Source organism: Bemisia tabaci, chromosome 1, assembly GCF_918797505.1.
Source record: "Bemisia tabaci chromosome 1, PGI_BMITA_v3".
In the NCBI taxonomy this organism is placed as follows: Eukaryota; Metazoa; Arthropoda; class Insecta; order Hemiptera; family Aleyrodidae; genus Bemisia; species Bemisia tabaci.
This window is the reverse complement of record NC_092793.1, coordinates 59,929,238-59,948,477: the sequence shown is the minus strand read 5'-3', so window position 1 is coordinate 59,948,477 and position 19,240 is coordinate 59,929,238. Positions and strand designations below refer to the sequence as shown.

At 39.3% G+C, this 19,240-nt stretch overlaps 1 protein-coding gene across 5 annotated transcripts in view; it reads right to left on the bottom strand.

Annotated features, from left to right (window-relative positions):
* Positions 1-19,240, bottom strand: part of Nmdar2 (glutamate ionotropic receptor NMDA type subunit 2) — a 156,207-nt gene that overhangs the window by 44,261 nt on the left and 92,706 nt on the right. For all 5 annotated transcript variants that reach the window (XM_072304570.1, XM_019050916.2, XM_072304576.1 and 2 more), the window contains 3 exons: positions 14,903-15,090; positions 6,669-6,898; positions 2,644-2,827 (listed from right to left, as the gene is read on the bottom strand). In XM_072304570.1, the coding sequence (XP_072160671.1) occupies positions 2,644-2,827; positions 6,669-6,898; positions 14,903-15,090 (602 nt within the window). The remainder of the gene's footprint in view (positions 1-2,643; positions 2,828-6,668; positions 6,899-14,902; positions 15,091-19,240) is intronic.

Here is a 19,240-nt window from a genome sequence, read left to right as displayed (position 1 = left end):
GGACTGTGTCCTGTCTCCTGTGTCCAAGCGGCGAGCTGTGAGTCGTCAATGGTTTTTGCGTGCAATAGCTTGATATCGATTCGGCTACGACGGAGGCTTGGCCCAATCGCTCCGGGTATCGCAGAGGGTGAACTTGTTCGCTCAGCTGTGATCAATTGACTTCCGCTGTTTTAACCTCACACTCGGGGGATCCAACACGCAGCTCCTCTTGGGCGTTTAGATTACTTCGAGCCGAATCCCCACGAGAATACAACGTAGACATTTTTTACTCGTGATTCAAAGAAAGGTTTATTTTTTTTCGAGTCGTCAACTTTTAGGGGGAGTTTTTTAGGATTGGGCCGGGGTGGCTACCGCCACCTAAAATTATTGGGACATCTGACTCCAGATTCATCGATAGAAGGATAGTAAGGATTCCACTTACAAGTGGATTATATTTTGCAACAAGGAATTACTATCTTTGGCTCTCCCATAAAATCACATACATGCATAGAGAAACCAATGGCATGTATGTTGTTTCTAAAATGGGCCAGAGATAGTGGTTCCTTATTGTAAAATGTAATCCAAGTATCAACTAGCATGATGATAGGTCAAAATGTCCAAAAATAAATTTCCAGAGTAAAAAAAAGTCCATGAGTAAAAAGTGTCCAGGTATCTGGAATGTCCAGCTCCCAAACTTACTATGTTGTCTCTTAGTCAAATTATGTCACACTTGAGCATTTTTGTTTTTGGCCGTATTACTGCTATTGGACGTGGTTTAGGCATGGACTTTTTAGACTTTGGACATTTATCCATGGATATGTTATCCAAATACCATTAATATCACCTCCGCACATTCAATTTCCCTCCCGGACCATCTTGAGTTAATGTGGATGGAACTCAGCGAATGGAATAAGTGTATCTAGATTGAGAGTTTTGAAAAACTACACATGAGTAACGGTTCATAACTGGAAACATGTGTTACTTAGGGACGCTTAACAATTGGCAGACAAATACAAAGAAGCGCAGTAAGGGGACAAAATGCGCCCACAAAAAGCCATCTAGAGTCGGTCCATTAAACCCCGAAGCTATTTAATTTTTTTTTTTTTTGTAAATAGGTTTCGTTTCCTTAGTGCGACTCCTGCTTTTTCATCCACTTGGAAAAGGGACCTATCTACAAAATACCAAAGAGAAAACGTTCTGTCTGTTTACCGAGAATAGAATAGAATCTGATCTCTTTTGGAAAACAAACGAATTATTCGTAAAATAATTCAAACTGAAAAGAACAATTGACTGAAACGGATTTACATAAATATTAATCAGGCGTTTGAAAAAAGTTCTTCTACGGCTGATTTTTTCCTTTTTTTGCACAACTTTCATTATTCTGTAGCTGTGAAGGTTTTGTTACCTCATTTTCCGCGGCACAGATCTTTGGGGGTGGAAAGTAAGGGAAGTATACATAGTTTTATTAAGTTTCTATTTTTCTCTCTTTTTTTTACTTTCGGGGTGGGTTTCACAATAAAATAATGGAATTGTTTTACCTTTTTGGGTACGCGTTTAAAAGTGAATGATTTCGAAACTTTCATTGTGAGCAAACTGGTTTTCATACTTACCGAAAAATTATCTCAATTTTGGGGCAAACATGGCTGTTAGATCCTTTAATTGCGATAACTTTACATTACACCGATCGTGCCCTCCAGTCTCCCTCGCAATCCCCACAACCACATGGATAATAGATACCCACCCCGGGCCGGCCTCGTGCGGCCGTATCGAGGCCATCTGAGCGCGAATTCCTACCTTGAGTGCCCTCACCCCTTCCCTCTCTCCATCTCCTTCCGATCCCCACCTTTTCCAGCCGACAGAGCTTCATAATATTCTCGTGTGAAAAGACTTCACCAATCGGCAGGGTTGTCAAATTCGTCAAAAAAATATTGAATAAATGCACGTATAAATAGTCCTGCCACCAAAGAATACCCGAGAATTATTGAGGTTCCTCACTTTCATGGCAGGAAAGAGAGAGGATCTTTTTAGATTAAAAGGAGAAAAATCTCAACCTCCGGCGAATTTGCTTTTCCTATATACCTTCGTTGAAGAGGAGACAGTGCAAGCCAGGAACGATGAAATTCGGATTATTCAAGGTCGACTCTATTCATTCCCGCGGCGCCCGACCTCATCCAGCCTACACGGAGAGAAAAACTTCGTGCGTGGGACCCGAAGTTTAGGTCATATGGATCTCTGAAGTTTTCGGATTGAGCATCCGAACACTTAAGGTCCAGCTGCTGAGGTTTGGATCACACATCTGAAACTTCAGTTCATGAATCTGAAGTACTTCGGTTTTCACATCCGAAAAGATTCGGTTCTCACATCCGAAAAACTTCGGTTCTCACATCTGAAGTACTTCAAATGTAAGAACTGGAGTTTTAGATGAGTGATCCGAACCTCGACAGCTAGACCTAAAGTGTTCAGATGCTCAATCCGAAAACTTCAGAGATCCAAACCTAAACTTCAGGTCCCACGCACGAGGTTTTTTTTCTCCGTGTAAAGTAACCAAGAACAAAGCTTGGTACAGGCGATCTGGTTCACCTTTTATACTTAAAAAAATAATAATGATAAACGATAATTTTAATCAGAAAGAGTCAAATATCCGCTAAAGAATATGGCACTTACTTGAAGAATCGATCTCCTGCCTTCCAACGTGACTCGCCAGCTCCTTCGCAAGATAGGTGAGTGTTTAAAGAGTGGTTTGCGTTGTCTTTGTCCGTGATATAGTCCTCAACACCGTACGCGTAGACCTTGATAGCCGTCGAAATTTCATTCACTAAACTATTTGTGCGCGTGTCAAAATGCACCCCTGTCAACAGATTCAAATAGTTACTGGTGAATTGTGTGCATTAGCAACAAAATAACTCAAATATCCGAAATGCTCCCATTAGGTTGAGTTCACTGGAAAAAAAAAAACACATTGGATCTAGAGTCCAGACTCTTAAAAACATCGACAAGAAAAAGTACTCTTGATTCAATCAGAATCTAGCTTAAATCAAGAACCAAGCCTCTTAATTTAAGCGGATTTCGTTTTGATTCAAGCAAAAATCCGATTGAATCAAGAGTATTTTTTCTTGTCAATGTTTTCGAGAGTCTGGATTCCAGATCCAATGTGTTTTTTTTTCCAGTGAGGGGCCAAATTTTTCCCGGTCCTTCCACCGTACTTAAATATACTTAGAAAGAGTCTCGGCTGCACATCAGTCCGGCTTAGCGCTTCTGATTGGCCAGTGGTGCGGTTTGGACTCACCGATGGATGTTGCAATAGTTGCACCTACTTATGAAAGTGCCGCCAAAGTTCAGAACCCATGGGTGTGCAGATTTTCTAAGGTGGGCTCCGATTCGATATGACTGGCTGCATCAGTGCTCAAATAAGAGCTAGGTTGGTGCCAGTTTCTCAAAAAGATCCCAGCAAAGCAATTCAAATGCAGCTGCTCAATGTGGACATCCCCCTACCTCTCATTGCAATTCGTTTCCTAACTCAACTGCACACTGGAAAAAAAACACATTGGATCTAGAGTCCAGACTCTTGGAAACATTGACAAGAAAAAGCATCAATGATCAAGCTTGATTCAATCAAATTTAAGCTTAAATCAAAAGGAAATCCGCTCAAATTAAGAGGCTTGGTTCTCGATTTAAGCTTAAATCTGATCGAATCAAGAGTATTTTTTCTTGTCGATGTTTTTAAGAGTCTGGACTCTAGATCCAGTGTGGTTTTTTCCAGTGCATGTATACGTATTTTTTTATTTTTGTAGTTTTAATTTGCTTTCAAAATAGTGGGAAACCTAGCACATTGCTACCATGCAGAATTCGTGCCCCATTTTTGAGGTTCATTCCAGTTTAATTTAAATTGTCGAAAGAACAATGAATTTATTGGATTGAAAAATCAATGTGGCGATTTTTAACCTGACTCATCCATCCTGGATTTCAAACGAATAGTTTTTACTAGCAGATGTGCAACTGTGCACCGGATGAAATTGAGGATTTTCTAAGCTGAATTGCAACATTGTAATATCGTTTGTTCGTACCTCTACTTAACCCTGGCAAACATGAAAACTTTCATCTCGATGCCTTTTGATCCTTGGTGATTAGAGAGGGCTGCGCTGCGATTGGGGGCGTAGAGGAATAATTTACCTCCTACTACTTTGATACTTCTGCTTAAATATTGATAAACCTGACGGTATAAACGGATAAAAAGTCACTGTTTCGAATTTCATTCCTTGTTCCTCTTTCTTGATTTGAAAGCAACACTACTCAGGTCGAGATCGACAGTAAAGGTGAGACAAACTCAGTTTTTATGAGACTCAGTTTTAAATAGATAAAAAGAGGAATTATATTTCACATTAGTAAGTCGAGAGATAGAAGAATATATTTAATAATATTTAAGTCCTGTACTGGTAAAGCAGCTCTTGAATATATTTATATCTAGATAAATAGGAGAAATATATTCAATAAACGATTTGCCTGACATTGGGTGTCGTAGAACGCCAGAGTGCGTTGTAAAGCGACTTTATATATACATTGTGGTGAAGTTTTATTAATTTCTGATGAGCAACAAATATTCAAGGTAACGAACAAAAATATAGTGAGACTCAGCACTCGGCTCAGGCCCAGAATAGGTTTTCTCCTTCTCTCTTTCTCTCTCCCACCCCCTCCGTATCTCCTTCTCCCTTCTCTCTTCGTCTCTCCTCTCTTCCTTCAAGCGGGCACCATTTCAAACTTTTCTGTCTATTAATCATGTGACTTCAGAGTCATTTGAAAGGCATAATCGGGAACATAGGCTTTGACGAATTACAAGTTAAGATTTAGTCACGTAATATTCCAACGTTCCAGGTTTTTAATTTTATTTCAGAAGATCGCTGATTTTTCCAGATTTGCAGGTATCTACACACCAAGTTATAATTTTTTCTCACGAGTCAGTTGTCAGTATTTCAGACACAGGCTCTCGGTAGGATCCCTAATCCCTATGATAATTTAAATTTTAGCGATCACTGCCAAATCAGTGATCATTGAGGCTAATTTTCTCTGTGTATCTAAGCGTTCGTTTACTATTCGGACTGCCTGCGGGCTGATTGTTGAAATTGGTAGACAAAGCTATAGACAAAGAAGACAAAAAGGATATGGAAGGATGCTATTGGTGGAAGCGGGTGGTTTCTATGGACAAAGAAGAAAGGTGATAGACTAACTAACGGCAACCCATAATAGACCCTTCGCTTACTTCATTATTTTCTCCCTAAGTCTACAAGAGCCACCCATTTCAACCGAAAGGATCGCTCCATACTCCTTATGTCTTCTTTGTCTATAGCTTTGTCTATCATTTTCAACAATCAGCCTGAAGGAAGATGAACAGCCCAAATAGTAAACGAAAAATTGCATCATTATTCTACGTAGCGGGACAAAGTGAATGGTGTACTCGTACTCTGATACTATCAGGAGCTCTTTCTTTAAAAAGGAGCAAATCTTCACTGAATGCTGTGCAACTATAGTGTATTTCCGATTTTCATGAAAATAATATTGAGAAAAGAGGGCGTAAATCAACAAGAAAAGTAAGTAGAACGCATAGCTAGTTACTGAGGCGCTCATATCTTAACAAAACGGCTCTGAAGTAAATGAGGATCATTATGTGGATGGCGCTTATCATTCAACTGGCTTGAGGAAGTTCCAGATCATTTTGAAATCCATCAACCTTCCGTAATTTAATAAAGAGAGAATTTCACGAGAAATTTGTCACCGTGGCAGAGAAGCGCAATGCAAATACATTCCTCGAGTGGATGAATGCAAGTTGGGGATAAAAAGGCGAAAAGTTTCATCTCGGAGTATAGCGGGCGGGTTAAATAGACTTCCGGGAAGCTCAGTTTACTAAAAGCATACACCCAGTTTGTATGTTTGCCAGAGAGCTCTCAAACAAATGTATGCGCAGATGTTTACAAATGTACGTACTTAGCAGAAACTTTTTCGACAAATACTCCACTGATAGACAATAAGTCGTTAATATGAAGTTATAAATTCTTTCAAAAAAGGAACGAATTCAATGCTTCATCGATAAACTTGTAATGTAGCATTGGCAGTAAGTATTGATTTACAGCTCGGACTCCAGTCGCATAGCTCCAACTTTATGATGCAACTTTTTTTCATCGGGCATTTTTGAAAGGAGCAATGATTGAAATGCGACTACTGCATGATTCTAACCCTCTTATTTGGAATGTGATCTTCGGCTATAAAAGCTTCCAGTGAGTCGTAGACGCGGGACTGATCTAATTGAATCACTTTGATGCAAAGCTCTGAAAGTACGCACATTCATGAAGAATTAATTTGACATACTGACGCGAACCAAGACTTCGTAAAATAAAAAAAAAAACTCGCTGCCATGTTCTGGGCAAGATATTGCCAGATTGTATTGTAAGTTTACGCTCTCCAGTGACACAAGTTTAAGTGTACTTAACTACACGGAAAGAACAAATGTAGGGGTTAAGTCCCAAGCGTGGCATGCTTCACGATGTATCGATTAATCTGTCATTTAAACCCATGAAAAAGGATCGATAAACAGGGTGTTCGCAACGAACACCTTAATCGATTCTTCACCATAGCTTTTGAAGGGAAAATATCGAAAATCGATCTTTCACGCCTCGCCACTGAACCGGGGGAGTTCTTACCGAGCATGCCGACGGGGAAGGAATAGGGTGGATCTTGGTGGTTCTCGATGACACTCTGCGTCACAATCCAGACGTAGTTCTCGCCGGTGATTTTCTTCTCCCTGGCCCAGGTCATTATGTGAATGGCCTCCTCCCGAGTTGCGTACAGGAGCATTACTCGCGCCTCCGAGTTGACAAGTTCGATTAGATCCGAGGCCTTCGTCACTAAGACCGCGTTCAAAATGTTGAACCTGTAACAGAACGACGCAATTATAATCCGAATAACTTGCCATTAGGACGTATTCCTGCCAAACGGAAGCAGAGGCAGGGGAGAAATACGGGGTGCGCTCGTTACTAACGTTAGTTGAGGGCCGTAAGAATGAAATGCAAATTTTGATGTTTATTCCGTCACATTTTGAACTTTCAGGGGTACAATAGGAAGGAAATTTCACGGGGAAACCAATGAAACTACTTTGAGAACCTCGAATTTGAGTAAAAACGGAGTTATAAGCGTTTAAAGTATCCAAATTTACAACATTAATTACAAAAAAAAAAAACAGCCTTACATCATCACGAGGATAATCATGGCCATCACTTTGATTTTGAAAATCCGAAAGTGTTGGGGGTTGAGCCTAGAGACTTCGCCAGGGGTGTGTTGGAAATGATCCATATCGTGAAAGAAAGAGACAAGTTATGCAACTTCCGAGCAGACGTGGAAGGTTTAGGGGCTGCATATCACCAATTTTTTTCAATGGAGTGGCCTCAGTAAGTGCGCGTCTGTCATCTGTTCGTGTTTCGCGGGCAGATGTGTAGGAGCAGGGGTTGCCTACCCATCTTCCATATTGGTTGGTGTGTAGGTGGCCACTATGTCTGCCTCGGATGTTCGGTGCTGAATTCCAGTGGTTACGTGATAACGGCTGGGGTCAGGTCGCCACTCAATTTTTTACTTGTTTTTAGGTTTTTCGCAGCTGAAAATGAGCTGGTAACAGCTCGAAACGTCCTGTGTTTTAGTGTTTTAATAAATTTTTAGCCTTATTTACCCATATTTTAATTAAATCTCCTCCTTATTAATTACCAAATTAATTTCCAAAACTAACACCTTAATATTTACAAAACACATATTACATTTTCCTTTAATGCATATTTTTTTTCATAAATTTAAATGAGAATAATCCATGCAGAATGTGCAAATGTTTTAGAATCATGAGTTGAAAACATGTTGAAAAACGCTGACTCCGCGAGTTTAAATATTAGAGCCTGACACAAAGCGGAGCGCCGTGTTAGCAGCGTGACATGCGCACTGGCGCCTACAAACCTAACAGGGATACTTCACGCATTTCGCAATGCGTGAAGTATCCCTGTTAGGTTTGTAGGCGCCAGTGCGCGTTTAGCGCTGGCCGCCCGCCGCGCAGCAGCGTACCGCGGCGCTTCAAGCAACTATGTCGCAACAAAGGTGTTGCACAATATCATACAAAATTGAAGAAGCTCCAACGTATTTAGAATGACAGGCATCCTTTAAGTAAGAGAACGAAGCTTGCCTCGCAAAATAAATCAAGATACTCCAATACCGAAAGAGAGCGGTAGAGAGCGGTAAAAACTCACCAAGTCCTAGCATCCGTATTTAATAACTTTTAGCATAATTTTTGAATTTCATCAGATAATAAACTGACTCAATTTAGGCAGAAACATCCTTGAGTGTGCCGTCCAGAGAACTTTGCGTGGACGTAAACTACTGGAAAAATAGGTGAGCGAACAAAAAATCGTCGACGAAATGACCGTCGTGACCTTCCCTCTCGTCAATACTTCCGTTCGGCAGAAATACTCGTACGTCCAATTATAATCTGTATAACTTGCCATTACATCCTCTCAAGGGCCGTCCATAAATTACGTCACACTAGTAGGGGGATAGGAGGGGTCTTGAGGTGGATGACGGTGGGTCACGGGGAGGAAACGGGGGGAGGAGGCAAGCCAAGAATGACGTATGAGCTTTCCTGAGGGCAGAAAGGCTGAAGATACTTGCTTAAAATTTAAGCCTTTTTTTTATTTTTCAATAAATGATGCCAATTTTTTTCAAAACAATACAGTTTGCGATGTTTATTTTTTCAGCTATTATAATGCGTGGCCTTAATTATAAAATAAAAATAACAGCTAGGGGAAACTAATGTGCAAGAGAGAAACTAGTGGTTGAGTAGCGCGGTTTCACATAGACACGTGTATGAGCAATGTCTCGGTAATATAAGTTATAGTACATTCTCAGCATGGTGGACAAGCTTTTATTATCTGGACTGGATTATCTCTATCATTGACGGAGGGTTGCAAACTAAATGGACATCACATACTCCCGCGCCGCTAAAACTCTGGCTTTACATCCAGCGATACGAAGTAAACTTCCGGAACTACGAAAAGTTTTAAACTTGGACTGCACAGCCGTGAGCATCCACAGGAACCAAGTTACAGTGAGGCAATTCAACGTGTAGCTTAAAAAAAAGCCAGACGAGACCTTTCCAATCCTCCGAGGTGAATTAGGCAACACAGCCTGACAACTCGTTCAATTAATCGTTTCAATTTCGCTCCGCGCGCGATTTGCGTCGACTTTCGTGGATTCAATATTTGACCGAAATTAAAATGAACAAAAAAGATACCACGGTTAGAGGTTATGTAAAAAAGTGTTGTCGAAGGTCTGAATTATACATCATGTCTTCGTGTGTTTGGTCACAAAACATTACTAATACTATTGTACTACTACTAATGGACCACTAGACAAGGTACGAATTTTAGCACTCTGATACATGTTTCTTAACCAAAATTTTACGTAGAACACGATGCGCACAACGAAAATTACCGAAATCAACTCCTTAAGAAGATATTTAATGATTCTTAGCGTGTGAATTCAAATCACCCGCTTATGAAAACTCAATGCTCTACGTGAATCACATCGCGCGCTAAACGTTATCATGACAGTCTCTGCGATGTAAAAATCTAGCGACTTCAATCTTCACGTTTTGGCTCAGCTGTAGCAAATTGCTTATAGTTTGAACAACACATGGTGGGAAATGAACATTGCTCGATTGAGAAGCTTGCTGAAACCGTTGTAGTGCGCGATTTGACTCACGTAGAGCTTTGAGTTTTTTGTGAGCGGGCAGTTCAAATTCCTCGTGAACAATGTGAAATAAAAACGTTAATGTCTTCGTTAACAGCTGGTTTCAGTAATTTTTGTTGTAAGAATCGTGTTCTACGTAAAATTTTGGTTAAGAAACATGTATCAGAATGCTCAAATTCGTACCTTGTCTAGTGGTCCATTATATCTCTTGTAAAACCACGACGGCTGAGGTTGGCAGAGAGAAATGATCAGATGTGCTTCTTTGCATGTAATTTAGACGCAGATGACAGATTATCATAGTCTACTTTTGCTAACATTTTTTGGCCGGAAAATTTGCAGCGTGTGACCCGTGGTGTCGCAGTTGATAAGTCTGTGTACGGCCTACAATCCCCCCCCCCCCTTTTAAAGTAAAAGCGCTAGCTTGTGCTCGTAGTTTATTTCTATTTTGTTCACTTTAAAAAAATCAAAATTGAATCAAGTCAGTTCAATAATTGACATTTTTCTCACCTAGAAAGTATCGAATAAAAATACCAATATTTTAATAAGCTTACTCTCCTGTTTTTCGTTTTTTGTTTTTGTTTTTTTTCTTCTTTTCTTTCTAACTTACGTTCCGTTTCAAACATGGACGGAAATAAGTGACTGAATAATAATAATGATGATGTATAAATTTAGGTTTTTACAACTATTCTGTTAACGTTTTTTTCGCTGTTATATTAACGACCTTGTCATTTTTCATACCGGTAACAGGAGAGGACGAGTTTGTAGATGGAGGGACGCCAAAATAGAAAAAGTTTATACCACCAAAACGGATCAGAGTATTATGCTCCTCCAAGTGCAGTGAATCATTTTCGGCTTCTTATAAGATGATTTTCATTCAAGATGGCTAAACGTAATATTGTATGGGATGCACTTGAATGGTATGAAGAATTATCATTTCCGCATCGGTTCTCGAGGTTGGAACCTCAGAACCCTCCAACTTGGTGTATTTTTCATTTCTGAAGGAAGACATAGGAGCATTCAATTTTTCAAAAATAATTGACAACTTCTTGAGGCGGTTCCGGAGTGAATCAAATTGATGACTACAGACTCTGCTAGTGACTTGGAGAGGCAAGCGCCGGCGGCTGTGCGGGACGAAAATACGATCCACGCGAGATTGAACACAAACACAGTTTTTAAGTCCCTCTCAGCTTTCCGTCGAAGGAGAGGACTCAGACGTAGCCCTGACTCCCTCTTTTACCATATATGTATATTTCTAAAAACATATACTTGACCACGGTACGTGAAAGTGATTTTTCTCCTACTCTGGAAAAAAAACACATTGGATCTAGAGTCCAGACTCTTGAAAAGATTGACAAGAAAAAATACGCTTGATTCAATCAGATATTTGCTTCGATCAAAAGGAAATCCGCTTAAATTAAGAGGCTTGGTTCTTGATTTAAGCAAACATCCGATAGAATCAATAGTAATTTTTCTTGTCGATGTTTTTAAGAGTCTGGACTCTAGATCCAATGTGTTTTTTTCCGGTGTACCAATAAAGTCATCCAGTATTTCTATTTTGAAGTTGCGCTATAACTTGCCGCGAACTAACAACTCTATGCAATGCGATTTTTCTCGGCTCATTAATCAATGGCATGGCGTGCTTTGCGATATATCGAATGATCTGCCATTTAAAGCTATGGAAAATGATCGATAAACAGGGTGTTCGGGACGGAAACCTTAATAATCGATTCTTCACCATAGCTTCAAATGTAGAAATATCGATAATCGATTATTCACGCCACGCCACTGTCATTAATAAATGGAAAATCATTATCCATCCGGTTCTTTGGTGATTATATTTGAACCGTGTTGTGCAGAAAGGAACCAAACCACATCAGCTATTGCCAACTTTAGTTGGGCAATTTAATTTTTTACATGAAAACAGTTGTGCGGTTTTTCGTACAAATTTCAGCGAATTTTCTGCATTGTACGAATCAAATTCTTTTAAACTTTCAAAGAAATCCGCCAAACGGTCTCTAGTAAAAAATTGGATTGCCCAGTTAAATTTGGCGTTAGCTGACGTGGCTTGGTTCCTTGCTGCTTGCCGCGGTCCATTTGTCCCTAATCCCGATCAGTGGTTTTAAGACGCAGGAATTCTGCAACTGGTATCTCCCTGACTCCATATTGTCGATGCTAAATTGCATTGCAAACTGAGCAGTTAGCATTAATGTGTTCCTTTGATAAAAGTATAGTCTTTCGAATGTCAATGCACACCACTTTTGAAACTTGCTCATCATGGTTGCCCAGTGCTGTGAGAGGTTTCAGGACATTTTGTCAACGATTTTTTGTCCAATAGTTTACGCCCACACGTAAAATAAGCGACGGTGACTTGGTTCAAGCGTTATATTTCAGTCGGTATGTAAAATTATATTGACAATATGGAAATGAGAAATTGAGAGAGAAGGAGGTATTGTTATGGTTGCTCATTTTCTAAATGAAATGTTATTACTTTCTCCTTTTGAGTCATCTTTTTAGATTGTCATTGGTGAATATTTGTTTGTTTGTTCTATCCTTAAAATATTCGATGTACAATATACCTTATATATGTATCGGTACTTTTTTGTATTTTTTGTATTTTTCCTTTCGGAAATTATTACTTCATTTTTAAAACATTTATATTTTTAAAACGTGACAAATATTTGTAAAACCTTTTCCAAGCGACATTAATCTCAATAAGCCGCAGCTGTGCCGACAGAAACTGCAAAAATGAATAAAAGAGGGGAAAAAACCAAGAAGCACGCAATCTTTAGTTTTAACCCATTTGTACATCGATCTTAATTATAGAGTCAAATACGTCAAATTTTGAGCGTTTGGTTGCGCGTACACCTCGTTGAAGCACAATAAAAGCACAACATGTAAAAGAAAAAATTAAAGTGCTTTGGAAATCATTAAATTTGACACGGAACCACCAATATTTAAAAAAACACACATTATATTATTATTCTCCTTTGATAAATTGATACATATTTCTTTCCCATCAATTCAAATGAGAATAGTCAATGCAGAGTGTGCAAACATTTCAAAATCTTGAGTTGAAAAACGCTGACTATGCAAGTATAAATATTAAAGCCTAAGAGAGCGGAGCGGCGTGCTGCCAGCGCGGGAGGCTCACTGGCGCCTACAAACCTAAGTGGATACTTCACGCATTGCACAATGCTTGAAGTATCCACTTAGGTTTGTAGGCGCCAATGCGCGTTTCGCGCTGGCCGCCTGCCCGCCGTGCGGCGGCGCGCGGCGCCTGAAGCAACTATTTCACAAAAGAGGTGTTGCATAGTATTGTGCAAGAAATTTAGCTCCAAAATGTCTGGTGCGTCAAAGTTAATAAACTTGATACTTGACCTTAAACTGACGTCGAACGTACTACTGCTAAAAGGGAGATATCATTTGAGCCCTCCTTTTATTTGGAGCAAACTTGAATTATAGTAAAACGCGATGTAATCACCAGATAATCCTTTTAAGACAACACGAAGATATAATTTTCCACCGAGAGGAATGGTTTAAAAGCAATAAACTAACCTAATTCGGGATTTTACGGTCGTGATTTAGATGGCTTTTTATTTCGATTGCAAGGACTAAAACGAGGAAGCAAAATGTAAAAAAAAAAGAAAAGAAACGAGATTCGCCGATAGTTGAGCACCGCCATGCATCATATTGACGTATTTATGCTAAAATAAACTATGTGCATAGGATTTGCGTGCAACATAGTTCCTTTTAGCATTATAATACGTTCATATGATTGTTACGATGAATTATCATGATAGATGCTTGAATCACTCAGGTTAGTTTCAGTGTTCCTCATAAAAGTAATGTGACTCACAAAGTTCGACATTTTTATATCCTGCTATTTTTAGCGATGATGGGACATTCAATTACCAACTGCTAGGTGTGACAGTTCAATTTTCTTTCTCTACAGACCTCCAGGTTTTGTCCAATGTTTGATATTTTATCGTTCGCGCACAAAATGCCCAAACTGGGCACCTTTGCGCTGTTCAATCATCGAGATCTGTGACCTAGAGGTGACGGGAAAAGATGGTAGTTTGGAAAAATCATCAAAGCGTTCCTCAGCTTCTGCTAGGACGGCAAATATTTGCGGCCTCTTCAGAACTCAATATTCCTCACTGGTGCACAATCAAATATTTGATCAAGGGCGTATATTTCTCTGGGAAATTACGCAATATCTTCCATACTGCGCTGCTTCCTTTCAGGGGGCAGGAGATGAAAATTAAATTAAGAAACAAATCAAACAATCGCCAAAAAAAGTAATAAAAATTAAATGATTTTTATAAAAATTCAAGCGCTATCCAATCACGTATAAAATTGAAATTTTTATTTTTTGAGAAAAAGAGCTTAGTCGAGCACAATTTTGCCTTTGAGAGAATTCCTTTTTGGAGAAATGATACCGATGTTGTTTCGCAATATAGATGTGAATATATTGACATTCCGACACACAAGCCACAAAAGTTCTGAGAACGTGAGTCTTTTAAGTCTGTTTCATCCGATTCATTAGACCGAGCAGATCGATAATACATTATTTAAAATAATTTATTGATTTTTCTCTTTTTCACAAAATTATTTGGACCCTCATAAACTCATCCTTTATTTCTGGCACAATCTTTTGTAAAGGTATGTAAATCAATTGGAGGACCAGAGTGTCAACTATGACAGGCTGACCAAAAATCAGGACTTTCACAGTACTTTCTCAGTACTTTCCCAAGAAATTCAGTACCTCCTCAACAGAAAAATTCGGTACTTTTTCAGTACATCCAATTGATCAAATTCGGCAAATTTGAATTTTCCGTTCAGATTGTGATGAAAATGACAAAAAAAATTGAAAAATTCCAGACCTTCTCGCAAAATTCCGCACTTTTTCAGCACTTCCGGACCGCCCATTAAAAATCAGTACTATTTCCGGACTTGTAGACACCCTGAGGACCCTTACTCTTGTTGTACTCAGGGTTGAGTGCATAAAAAAGGCAGCATTTGTAGGGGTGAAAAACACTGAAATCATGTGTTTCACACGACGCGGGTTTGTCAGGAAAATGTATTTCCACTCGAACCGATGGATTGGATTATAGTGTTTCAGAAAGGAGGATCAGGTGGAAATATATTTACTTACTTGAATCGGTCCGCCATGAAAGTGACCCGCTCACGGACCGCTTGTATGAAATCGTCATGACCAGCGATCTGTGACGTCACAACGGAGAACTGATGCCATTTGTATCGCTCTAGGATGCTCAGCATAGCAGCAGTCTGGTGCTCTAGCGAAGGAGCCAGCTGTAGTTGAAGACTTGACTGGGATGCTCGCTGAAACAGAAAAATATCGGAAATTAACAGAAAAATATCGGAAATTAACAGAAAAATAACAGAAATTTATCGGCATAATGTGACAACCTTGGTGCTAGCGCACAAGGAGGCCGGGCAGAAACACAAACTGGTAATTTTATTTGTAAAGCTCATTTGGTCTTGGCTTGAAGGTATACACTAGGAGTTGGCCATAATTTACATTGACTTGAATGCGACTTCCTTCTCTTCTTAAGAATGTCAATCCCTAGGTTTTTTCTTCTACTTTTTCTTTTTCTTATTCCAGGTTTTGTTTCAAGGGTCGCGATTGCGTCGGCTCCTTCTCTTTACCGGTAAATCACGGCGAGAAAATTCAAAATGCCGGCGCGAAAGTAGGACAGACAAAGCGAGGAAATTACACACTAAGACCGTGACAAATGAAAAATGCTAGGGGTAGTGTCGGGAGAGGTACTCCCGACAATAATCATAAATCATGCATAATTCTTTCATTATGATGAGTGGCTGCATTTCCCTTTTCCATCTTCCTCCCGCCAGGGGAAAAACGCAAAAGAACCCGTGAGTTAGAATAAGCTTATCACGCTTATGACTTGTGACTTCAAAAGGCTTTGATTGCGTTAGAAAGGCCAGTTTGGAGGAAATAATATTTATAAGTATCTAAGGTTCTTCTGACAAAACACTGAGTTATTAGAAAATGGGGCTACTATTAAAGAAAAAAAGTAGAAAATATTAAAAGCTTTCAGATGAGACTTATTTTTACAGGATGCTATTATTGAAGTACCTTTAAACGAAGAGTGCACGCTGTACGATTACCAGTCTCTGGGAGACCCTCCGGCGTTGATGATTCTGAAAAGTTGGTAACACTCTTTTACCCCTATTTAACTGTTTGTTTAACAATCCATTCTTGGTGATGCAGCCTGCCTCACCTTAAAGCAATATTTTCAATGTATTTAAATGGGTAAAAAACAGTGCCGCCAACTTCGCAAGATCGCCTCTGCCCTTTGGTTAAAAAACGGTGATTATGTGGGATCGAGTAAGAAAGCAGTTAAATTGTTAATTACAACCTACTTCAGACGATTCTCAAAGATACCCACATTGAATTTCCAGAAAAAATAAAAAGGTAAAAAATCAAAACTACCCCCCGAACACTTTCAAATATTTATAAAACATTAAACGGATTCCTTTATCTCAGCAAACTACTCTTGGTTTTCCTCTCCGGAGCCCATTACAATTTTGATACTTTATTTGTAAGCTACCGATCAATGGTGGATTTGTAAAGTTATAAAAAAAGATTAGTGTATTCGATAAAATACTTATCACTGTCATCAAATCTGTAAAATATGCGTACAGCTTGGCAGGATTGCCCGGTGATTCGTTTAAAAAAAAAAAAAAAAAAAAAAAAAAAAAAAAAAAAAAAACTTTTGTGGCCAGTTTGTGGAAGTGTATCGACAGTAAAACTACCAGACCATGTATCTCGTTTGCGATGCTTAAAAATCTCCGAGTTTATTGATTTTTTTGAAGGCGAACAAATTAATTACATTCCTTGAAAATTTCACAGAATTTCTACGCATTTAGAAGAAAAATAATGGAGGTTTCCAAGATCTGCCTTTAAGTTGTTTTCTATTTAAAAAATTAAGCATGACAGGAAGTTTGCAATGTTGCAAACGGAGATACGTGGTCTGGTAGTTCTACCGTCGATATGATGATCTTTAGCTGTGTTATGCGCACGGACGTGTATGATTGTAATTTTGCAAGAAAGGAAAATAAAATCACGTACTTTGCCATCGAGTAGGTACCTTGAGTCTTAATAAAATGTTAAAGCTCGAAAACCCTTAATGTTTTATTCGGCTCCAATCTCTGCGTGTTGACATTTTTTTAGTGACGAATCTAATGCAACTCCATCCGTGAATTGCATACCGCGCTGGCACGTAATAGGGTGTGAGATAACTTTACTATGTCGCTTCCGCGAGTCAACGCCTAAATTCGATTCGCGGACGTAAAATCTCATGAGAGGGTTTCCGGGGAAAATGCATGAACGGTGCCAGCTTGCTCCAATACAAATTTTTTGCGCGGAAAAGATGAATAAATAAAACCCGAATCGGTCCCTCTGCGCACGGAGAGGAATATGCGTTGAAAATATGAATTAGTTTTTTACACAGGAGGTGGCTAAATTTATGATCCGTTGGTCATGGTCAGAATGCAGATTGCATTTGAATGGTGAACCGGAAGCAACTTTTTGCCGTGTTCATACTATTCATGTTTCCAATTCATGCCCTCTGCTCTATATTCCCTTGTGTATAATGGACCACTACCCAAGGTACGACATTAAAAATTCTGATACATGTTTCTTAACCAGAATCTCCCGTAAAACACGATTATTGCAGTGAAAATTACTGAAATCAACTCCTAACTAAGATATTAGCGTTTATATTTTACACTGGTACCGAGAAATTTAAATTGTCCGGTCACCAAAAGCGCAATACTCTGCTTGAGTCAATTAGTGCCTTACCAAGATTTTGCCAGGCTTCTCGATCGAGGATTTTTCATTTCCCACCCTTAAATTTTTAAAGTGTAGGCAATTTGCAATAGCTGAGCCAAAGCGTCAAGATTGAGGTTGCCGTATTTGCTTGTCGCAGAGACTGTTTAAGATGAGATTTTGCTCACACGTAAGCCATTGCATTTTCATGAGCAAGACGTTTCAATTCACGCGTCAAGAAATACTGAATATATTGGTTGGGAGTTAATGTTAGTAACTTTCGTTGCGCGAATCGTGTTTTACGTGAAATTATGGGTAACTTCGTACCTTGTCTGGTGGTTCATTCCATTTTCGACTAAATGCTACTGTTGCACGTGAGAGATACGCCCAAATAAGAAGAGCCCTCTAAAATAAGCCTATCTAGTGGGAAAAAGTAACTGACGCGCGATATTTTGTATTTCTATGGGTGTAGAACACAAAATCAAAACGGCTAAAATACTTTGGTTGATTTTTCTCTGGATCTCTCAGAGCAAGTATTTGCATTACATTTGCCCGAATCGTCGGGTTACGTTTTTGCATCCTCGTTAATAATCAGCCGGAAACCGCCAGGATTGACCTTGAATCATGATGAGTGAGGGTCTGATGCGCTAGCTACTTGCAAGTCGCAACCTCTGATTGACATCATCGGGAAATAGAAGAGCGTATATATTAATGGGAGCAGGGCACTTTCTTCATCCTTAGATACTAACCTGCAGTTTCGATTCATTCAACCAAAATTTGGTCGATCAATCGATTTTTTTTTGGTTGATCTGACCGGTAAAAAGTAACTCAGAGTGAACCAAAGTAACCATAAGCACGGAAATTCTCAACTATTTATACGTTCAAAGCCCACCCCCAAACGCACAATTTGCGTAATCTGCATTGTACACATTTTAAAATTTACCGCGTTCTCAGGAACCTTCTTCTTGGTCACCGGACATCCCATTTAGGTCCGTCCATACATTACGTGATGCTCTGAGGAGGAAAGGGGGGGTGTTAGGGGCCTTTGCCAGCTTTACTTGGAGTGGCGGCATGGAGCGAAGGTTTACGTTACGAGTTTAAATAATTTTTTTTTTTTTTTCAATTTTCTGCAGAATTTTTCGTCGGTTCTCCTCAGAAGTCTTAAGGGATCTCGAAAATATTCTCTGCAATACTTTCACTTTTCCTCAATAAATAGAAACGCCAATTTGGTAAGTAACTGTGAAGTGATACTTATGTTATTTTTATATTATATATTTTCAAATATTTTATCGAAGTGGGGGAGGGAGGGTTTGGGCAAGTATGACATAATTTTTAGGGAGGGGGTCTAGCACAGCGTTACGGAGCATTAAAAGAGGGTGGGGATGTCAAAAAACCGCAAATTTAGCGTTACGTCAGTTTCAGATGACCCTTTGCTCAAAATAAAACGTAAGATGACCTGGCCAAAAGGGAACAAGAAGTCCAGCTAATTGTTGCTCACGCACGATTTCACTCGTTTTAAAGTGGCTGATTCCTTCTTCTTCTTTTGAGTGTGAGTTGGTAGTATTTTTGAATTCAACTAAGCGCACATTTCCTCTTGTCAAAAATTCAAAGTCGAAAAAATATTTTGCACTAATAAATGATTTTTAAACTTTGTTCTTAACACTGAGTCTTGAAGAGGAA